Genomic DNA, 10,000 nt, shown 5'->3' with positions numbered 1-10,000 from the left:
TGAATTGATATCCCTATGGATATATTATTGATCAATGATTTTAGTATTGCATAGTGCATTACAATAGATTTGAAAATTATGGTCCAACAAAAAATTCTTTTCAGAGTAGTGAAATTTAGTATTATTGTGTCCAGCTTACAAAAGGTACATTGCTACCTTCATTGTATCTTCATCATTACGCCCACACATGGCCAAATCTCCAGCTGCCTTTGTTCATCAGAATGTCACTCGTTCGTACAACATTTTGCCTGATATCGTCAAAAGAAACAAATTGTTCCCATGTTAACTCGTCAAACCACAAAGCCTCGTTTGACTGCCATTATAGTAATGTCTTAGAGAGAGAGAGAGAGAGAGAGAGAGAGAGAGAGAGAGAGAGAGAGAGACCCATGACGTTCTCTTTGCATGATGGATCTCGGTGTAATGATAACATAAAGTTGCCCTGTTTATATTTAGTTGACATTTGAAATACTCGCTGGAGCTTTCTCCTCCTCCTCCTCCTCCTCCTCCTCCTCCTCCTCCTCCTCCTCCTCCTCCTCCTCCTCCTCCTCCTCCTCCTCCTCCATAGGCATTTTTGGGGTCATTCCTCATTGAGGATACTCATGTAACAGTTTAGTTGATTATTCTAAAATGAGGTACCAGAGCTTTGGTTGTTTATGGGACTAGTACTATCATTCTTGTGCCATTGGTACAAGGCTTTATATGTTGGTGGTTTCAAGGCTCTATACGCTGATGGGCGCGGCTTTACTTTATGTTTACGCTTCACGTTTGGAATTAAGATAAATATGCAGTTTTTAAAGGATATGATGAAATAGTTCAATGAAAGACAAGAACTAGTAGCTTTGCTTTGAGTAATCACAAAAGCTATGTGCTCGCAGCTGTTGTTTTTCAATTTCGATGCTGATTGTTATAGTCGACGCGTTTTAAGAATATCACTCGGCCACGCCCGCTTCCCCTGACACCGTAGATAATGCATGACATTATATTATATTATATTATATTATATTATATTATATTATATTATATTATATTATATGTAATGTATGCAGGAAGCTTTGTATATGACTTTATTCTACTACTGCAGTGAACGTTTCACACATACTAAGGTGTTGCTTCTAATCTTTTCACACAAGTATGTTAATGGTATTTCGCTTCAGTAGGAATTTCATAGAAAATAATGGAAAATTCTGCGACTCATTTCTGTATTTGGCAAATTTCATTTACATTGCAAAAACTAGACTTCAAGACTTAATTGATTTCAAGACTCCCTGTCTCATGTATATTATGCAAATGAAGTAATATTATTGCTAAATCTTTCAAGGCGTTTTTTCTGTAGGAATTTCCCTCGGTGGAATAATGGTGAAACTGAAACTTAATTAATAGGATGGTCTTATATGGCAGTAGTGTAACTAATCACACTGCAGTGGGGTAATCAGTGTGTAAGATAATTGAAAATTTAAATCGGATATTAAAATGTTAAAGCTGATTAGTCAGATATTAAAACTAAGTTACCATTTATAAACCCAGGTAATCTGATATTGTATTAACTATATATATATATATATATATATATATATATATATATATATATATATATATATATATATTGTATTAACTATATATATATATATATATATATATATATATATATATATATATATATATATATTATATATATATATATATGTATATGTGTGTGTATGTATGTATATGTATATAATATACTATATATATACATGTACAGAGATATATACTATATATACATATATATATAGAGAGATATACTATATATATACATATACCTATATATAATATATATATATATATATATATATATATATATATATATATATATATATGATGCTTCATTATTTTGAGTCAAATCGTTCCTAACATTTGTATGGTAAGCAGATATTGCATATGTTGATAGATAATGTAATCTATTCTCTTGTGATAGTGGATGATTGTTGATAATCCAATTATCAAAACATTTGTAGTTTGGGTAATGAGATAAAAGCGTAGGTATGGTGACAGTGAAACGTTTATGGATAGTAAGTCATCCAGTAGTACTCTGGATAGTGATGCTGGATAATATCACTGTAAGCACAATCCCACCCTTTTACCAGAGTCCAGTACGCTACCGACTTAGCCACGAGATACGCTTAGATAATACATATAATAAGTAATTGCTTATTTATTCCTGGTAAAATATTAAAAACTAAATTTACCAAATGTACTCTTAATATTATAAATTATAACTAATTGCTTATTTTTTCTTGGAAAAATATAAAAAACTATCAGATTTACCGAATGTGCCCTTAATAATGTAAATAACAACTAATCGCTTGTTTATTCTTGGTAAAATATATAGAAAAATAAAATTTACCAAATGTGCCTTTAATAATATAATAAAATTGCTTATTTAATTTGGTAAAATATATAGGAAAACTATAAAATTTACCAAATGTGCCCTCATTAATGTAAATAATGAATAATTATTTATTCTTGGTAAAATGTAAAAAAACTATAAAATTTAACATATGTGTCCATAATAATGAAAATAATACCAAAATTACTTATGTATTCCTGGTAAAATATAAAGAAAAACTATTGAAACACAATATCAGCCATTTTCTGCGATTCGTCACTCCCAGCAGACATACGGAAAGAATTCCATAATGTTTCAACTATTCCACAAAAAAAGGGACAAAAAACGCGAGTGAGTTTGCATGAAGAGAAAACTGGCGATTGTTCTTCCTCGGAATTTCGACCTCGGGGACGCCCGAAGACCGGTAATTAAAGCACCAGCCAATCTTGACAACATCACCTTTTACGGAGGTGTGTCTGTGGGATGGCGTGTTGACGCTCCGGGAATTATCGCCATGTTGCCTTCATAATGAGCTTAATTGCCCCTACGCCAATGGCGGAATCATTTCTTAAAATGCCCCATTCCCCCCCCCCCCCCACACACACACACACACTTCTTTTTTTCTTCTTCTTCTTTTCCTGTACCTCTGATTCGTACGAAAACGTCATTTTGAAGTTTGTTTATTTCTAATTGTGGTTTGAACGAGGTTCTGGTACACTGGAATGACTTTGTAAGATTCGTCGAGAAGGTGAAAATCTGCTTTTTATTTTCAATTTAAAGGGTTGTTTTGAAAGTTTGTATGGGTAAACTGTTTTGAATTATGTTCTTCACGCATGTGCGTATGTCTTTTGTCTTATAAAGCTCACGAAAGCCTGATTTGTTACATAATATTTTAATCTGCTCTTCTAGGTATCAACGATTCAAGATGGCGCTGTAGAGTTCAGGTGACAAAGAGGCGATTTATTTGCCGAAATATACTATTCTCAATGTGTCCTGACGAAGTGGATGAAGCGTTTAATCGCCTTTCCGAAGTGTACACTACTCGAGCTTTACAGATTTATCACTGTTGCCTAAGTTAGCAATCCCGAGTCGTAAAAATGACAGTTTATGCTGGGAGATAATATTCTTTAACAAATTACCTTTCTAGTTTATGAAGAAACTAAATTTAAAGATAACTTGCTTGACGTTAAAACTATCATTATTGGTAAATTATCTGCAGCTGGCACGCAGCTTAGAAGAGGTAAGATTCCACCAATTAAGGAAAACACAGTAGAAAGTTGTTGTTTTTTGCGCACTTTCACAATTAAATTGCATTTTGACAAGTTTTCAGGAAGCTGGTCAGTCGACAAGCATATTTATGTTATATGTAAAGTGCACATTGAGAGCCGAGCAAGAAATTTCCAAATTTATGAGCACATACATACATGTGTACATAAAAATGTGCACTTATGTATTTATTAATTATTTGTTGTTATAATTATTCATCCAATCACGTCTCTGAACACCGAGTTAATCTGTCATTTCCAGAATCCAAGCGAATTTACTCTTTTGTTATTCCAGATTTAGGCGGGTATATTCATCATTTTCCAGATTAGGACTTAGCCACGGTATGGAAGTCAATTTTATAAGATATGACTTTTTCCTAGAAATCAGTTTCCAGGATATGAAGAGGACATCGTTTGCTCAGTTTCCAGGTTAGGACTTCACCACGATGTAAATCGATTTCCAGGATCCACAGAGCGTTATTATTGGCTTTTTTTTTCTAGGTTAGGACAGTCTCAATGAAACTACTTTTCCATAATCCTAAGAGCTGGATTGTTTGGTAATTCTTTCCAGGTTTACACTTAGTCACAAAGAAAGCCTGTTTCCAGAGTATAAAGATTTACACTGTTGGTTTATCTTCCAGGTTAGAACCAGCCTCTGTGGAATCAGTTTACAGGCTGTGAAGAATTACAGTGTTTTCTTATCTTCCAGGTTAGAAAGTATTCCGTGCCATAAAGAGTACATCTTTCTTATCTTCCAGGCTAGGACGTAGCCTCAATGGAAATCAGTTTCCAGACTATAAAGGCACATTCTAATAAAATCTACATTCTTCACCACAATGGATGAAAGTTTCTTGAATATAAAGATATACATTCTTTGATTATTTTATTTTATTTCATACCCTCAGTGGAAAAAAAAGTTCCATGCTATAAAGATCTAAATTCTTTGCTTATTTTCCAGGTTAGGACTCAGCCATGATGGAGATCGGGGCGCTGGAAATACCTGTCAAGATGAAGGCTTTCAAGGGTCAGTCATGGCACCTCTCGTGGCCGCCACCTTCAGCCGGTTCCACTGGTCAAAATGTTCCAAGAAGGAGTACCATGGAGCGGCAGGGTAAGTTATAGCCATATACTTGGATGAGAAGCTTCCATATTTCTCTCGCTAAAACATTTTATGCCATGTTTCTCATTTGCAAGACTCGGAAACTCATTTTTGTGTCCCCCTTTACATTTTCCACTTTGCATAAAGTTTCCTACTTATGTGTCTGCTTTACACATTATTTTTTTGCTTTGTTTTTGCTTGAGGGAAATGTTATTGCTTTGTTTTTGCTTGAGGGAAATGTTATTTTACACATCCATCTGTCAAAGATTACATGTTTTATACTTCTCTGTTTTTAAATGTTCATTAACTGTTCATTTTAGCATTAAAAACTTTTGACCTTCTACCAAGAACATTTTTCTTTTTAGTTTTTATAATATTGGCCATTGTTTCCAGAAGATTCTCTGATTCATGTTCTAAGCAAGAGACAATTCACTTAAACCTTTTCAGTCCAATATGTAAATGTGGGCCACATTTCTTATAAAATCCACAAACTTTAAGAAATCAACTCGGGACTATTCTTACCAGTGTACGACAACGAACCATGTTTAGAAAATGTACTCAGAACTATTTCTGCCAGTGTACGATAACGAACCAAATTTCCGATAGCATTCAGAATCACCTGACATTTACCTACTACTTGCAGGCAATGGAGTTGCATGTTCAATAAGCCGCAGTGGAAGAATGCAACGAAAATATCCTCAAGCATTCAGTACCAGTACTCTCTCGACGATCAGTGCAGAATGGAGTTTGGAGAAGGGTATGTAATGGGTAGCGACTTCTTTAGCCTTGTTGGCCTTCTTGGGCATGGTGGACTCTTGTCGCGTGTGGTACTTGGTTCAAGCGAAGGAAGGAAGAATGGGTGATAATTCACTGAGAGAGAGAGAGAGAGAGAGAGTTCATAGTATGAACCACACCAAAAGAAAAGTAGACAAAAATGTAATTTTTTTGGAATGGTAATAATTCTTTTGGTTATTAATTCAGACTTGTAAAATTACCTGAGGTTTTTGTAGGACTTAGCTACTTAATTTCCTTCTGCTCAGCACATTCCAAGTCAAAATAAAGATGAATCATGCAGTTTGAATTCCATTTGGGACAGCTGCATTTTTGGAATTAGTTGCAATAATTTTGTTGATTATTAAACTAAAAACTTGTAAAATTACCTTTATATGATTCTGTGTTTGGTCATAACATTTTTCCATAGTTCCTAGCTACTTAAAGATTTTATCCTTCTCAGCACATTTCAAGACAAGATAAAGATGAATCATGCAGTTTTAAATCCATTTGGAACAGTTGCATTTTTAAACCTGGTGTTATCATCCGAATCTGCCCATGTTTTAAAATACCAATCCTGTTATTATCCGAATCTATTATGGTTTAAACTAAAGAATATTTTTATGAAATATTCCCTTTATCATCCGAATTCTATCGTTTTAAAAATAACATTCCCTCCATAGTTATCATCCTGTCCATCCTCTTTTTTAAAATTTTATTATTCAGCATCCTTATCCTTTAATACCAATCTGGTCCATCCGCGATGGCTATCGTTTTAAAATACAATCCCTGTTATTATCCGAATCTATCCTATCGTTTTAAAATACCAATCCCTGTTATCATCCGAATCTATCCTATCGTTTTAAAATACCAATCCCTGTTATTATCCGAATCTATCCTATCGTTTTAAAATACCAATCCCTGTTATCATCCGAATCTATCCTATCGTTTTAAAATACCAATCCCTGTTATCATCCGAATCTATCCTATCGTTTTAAAATAATCCAATCATCCGGAATCTATCCTATCGTTATTATCCGTTAATATCCGGAATCCTATCGTTTTAAAAATACAACTCCCCGTTACCATCCGAATCTATCCTATCGTTTTAAAATACCAATCCCTGTTATTATCCGAATCTATCCTATCGTTTTAAAATACCAACTCTGTTATCATCCGAATTCCATCCTATCGTTTTAAAAAACTACCAATCCCTGTTATTATCCGAATCTATCCTAATCTATTTTTAAAAAAATACCTGTTATTATCTGGGTTAAAAATAATGTTATCATCCTAATCCCTAACAGTTTTATTATCCGAATCTCTCCTATCGTTTTAATCCTCCCTTTATCATCCTGATATATTTTGGAAAGTAGTCCTGGTCCTATCCGAATCTATCCTTCGTTTTAAAATCACCATCCCTATTATAATCCGAATCTATCCTATGGTTTTAAAATACCAACCTAGTTATCTTCCCTCTGGTTTTAAAATATCCGTTATCATCAGATAACGTTTAAAAAATACCAAGCCTGTTTATCATCCGATCTACTCCTATCGTTTCAAAATACTTATCCTTATCCTGTCCCTATCGTTTAAAAATGAATTTTTATCCCCTGTCCTATGGTTTTAAAATCCAGATATCCGAATCTATCCAACTTTTATTCTTATCCTTGTCTATCCTTGGTTTTAAAAAAAAAACTTTATCCATTTTCCTATCGTTTGTACCAGCATCCCAAAAATACCAATCCCTAATCTTCGAAACCAATCACTGTCGATATCCCAAAATACCTCTATCCCCCTAAAATTTTGCAGTCTCTCCTTATCCTCCTGGTCCTCTTGATGTTTTTTTCAGGTCAGCATAACCCTGTAATCCCAAGTTCCTCTCAATCCCTCCAGATAGAATGTAGCCTTTTAAAGTCACTGTGGTAATCAGTAACCCCCTGTCTTATTGAATTTTTATCCCAATCCAGATATTCACTCAGTCCCTTATAAATTGTCACTTATTTAAAAAAAACTCCTTTCTTACTGTTTGTAAAACCAGCATCCCAAACCACCTAATCTTTCCACTGTCGAATCCCAATCCCCTCTGTCCCAACTCTCTCTGTCCCCCTAATCTCTCAAGTGTCCCCTAATCTCAATCTCTCTCTCTCTCTCTCTCTCTCTCTCTCAGTAACCCCACTAATCCCAATCTCTCAGTCCCCTAAATCTCTCTCTTCTCTCTCTCTCTCTCTCTAGAACCCCTAATCCCAATCTCTGCTCTCTCTCTCTCTCTCTCTCTCTCCTCTCTCTCAGTAACCCCCTGATCCTCGACTGTTGCATTGCAGATACGCCCTGTGTCGTACCTTCGGTATGACTGACCCTTGTACCCACCTCTGGTGCAGCAACAGCTCCGTCCCTCATCTGTGCAAGACCAAAAAGGGTCCTCCGCTCGAGGGGACCAGTTGCGGAGACCAGAAGGTCAGTGGCGGAGGTCACAAGTTTGGATTCGTGAACTGTGTGGCGGAATCTCTTGGGTCTTTGGCCGTAGTTAGGGAATTACCATGGAAATTGGGAGTGGGGCTTTATTTAGTTACTTTTTTTATTTCATTTATTTATCTATTTCTAATCGTGATTGTGTCTGTGATGAATTCTCATTAAGAAATCGTTTGCGGATGATTATAGTAAGAAAAAAGTTGTTTAATAAATAAATAAATAAATAAATAAATAACAAATTATATATACAACATTTAATTGTTTTGTTGGCTCGACAGTGCCTAGCAGTGTTAAATAAACCGAATCCCTATGTTATTATATATCATGGCTAAGGCAAGGAATGAGGCAGGGGTGCAAGACATGCAACACCACACCTTGTGTAAAAAAAAAAAAAGTATGATCTAGAAATGGTAACCATTTAGGCTCGTTCCATCAATTTTATTTTACATAGTGAATAAATAATAATAATAATAATAAAATAATAATGATAATAATAGTAATAATAATCATAAGATAATAATGACAATAATAATAATAATAATAATAATAATAATAATAATAATAATAATAACTCTTTTAGGCACGTTCCATCCATAATAATAATAATAATAATAATAATCCGCTCTCCCTTCGGCAGTGGTGCCGCAACGGCTTCTGCGAATCGACAGCCCACGAGACGGCGGAGTCCGACGGACAGGCGCCCGTGAGGCACAACCCGCAGGACGGCGGCTGGAGTTCCTGGAGCGACTGGGGCCCTTGCTCGAGGACCTGTGGCACTGGAGTGTCCTTCAAGACGAGGGCTTGCGACAATCCTCCGTGAGTATCCTTTTTTGAATTACTGAGGGTTTGTAGGGTTTCTTCTTCTTCTTCTTCTTATTATTATTATTTATTATTATTATTATTATTATTATTATTATTATTATTATTATTAGCAGTAGTATTATTTTATTTTGTAGTACAAAGTCTGACGACAGACTTCATCATTCCAGTCATTTACATGGTATTATTATTATTATTATTATTATTATTATTATTATTATTATTATTATTATTATTATTAGTACAGCAGTAGTAGTAGTTTTTTGTTCAAAATCAGACATCAGACTCCATTCTCTGTTAATTACATTCTCTGTTTATTATTATTATTATTATTATTATTATTATTATTATTATTATTATTATTATTATTATTAGGGTAGTAGTAGTAGTAGTAATAGAAGTGGTAGTAGTCGTCATTACTATTGTTATTATTATTGTTGTCTTGTTTTTTGTTGTTATTCAAAGTCTGACAACGAACTTCATCACGTCCATTAATTATAGGATATTAATACTATTGTCATTACCATTAGGGATGGCAGTAATAGATGTATTAGTTTTATGGCAGTTATTACCATTGTTGTTTACATTTTAGTCTCTCCCAAAGTCTGGCAAGAAACTCCATCAGTTCTAGTAAAATGATTATTGATTCACGCGGGTCGCAGAGGACATGATCTGCTTGCAATGTCTGCATGAGTCATGCATGATTCACCTTTTAATTTTTGGGTCACTGTCACCTTTACCTGTCAGTTACGTCCACGTATCACCAAATGCCGTGAACTGGCATTGACCGATTGCATTACGATTAATAATTTGAAGGTTTAGTTGTCCTTATGCATTTCATCGTTGAAGAGATACGTAGAATTAATGTCACTTTGGTTCTCTGGAGTCATAAAATGCTGATAAGAATGTCGGTTAAGAGTTTCAGTAATAATGTATTATAAAATGCTTATAAGAATGTCAGTGATAATATTATTTCTCCGCCGCCATTCTCCTTTTTTTTTTCGTCTCATTTTCCTGCAAATATTGCTGATATTTTCCCATATGATCTGCTTCATTTTATATGAATGGCCTCACTATCCTTTCTGTTTCGGGAAATGTCACAACAGTGTTAGTAATATTTTTCGTTATTTTGTCCTCATGCAATAAAGTATTTCCCCATGAATATTGCTGGTAGTTTTTCATATGGCTTACTCCCTCTTTTATAATGAC

At 34.5% G+C, this 10,000-nt stretch overlaps 1 protein-coding gene across 1 annotated transcript in view; it reads left to right on the top strand.

The window, feature by feature from the left end:
• Nucleotides 1-10,000, top strand: part of LOC136834048 (A disintegrin and metalloproteinase with thrombospondin motifs 3-like) — a 192,413-nt gene that overhangs the window by 172,607 nt on the left and 9,806 nt on the right. The window contains 4 exon segments of the mRNA XM_067096305.1: nucleotides 4,589-4,741; nucleotides 5,373-5,486; nucleotides 7,825-7,957; nucleotides 8,610-8,788. Coding sequence (XP_066952406.1) covers nucleotides 4,589-4,741; nucleotides 5,373-5,486; nucleotides 7,825-7,957; nucleotides 8,610-8,788 — 579 coding nt within the window.

This window comes from Macrobrachium rosenbergii, chromosome 53 (assembly GCF_040412425.1).
Source record: "Macrobrachium rosenbergii isolate ZJJX-2024 chromosome 53, ASM4041242v1, whole genome shotgun sequence".
Taxonomy (NCBI): Eukaryota; Metazoa; Arthropoda; class Malacostraca; order Decapoda; family Palaemonidae; genus Macrobrachium; species Macrobrachium rosenbergii.
The sequence above is the reverse complement of the archived record's forward strand: the minus strand, read 5'-3'. Positions and strand labels throughout refer to the sequence as shown.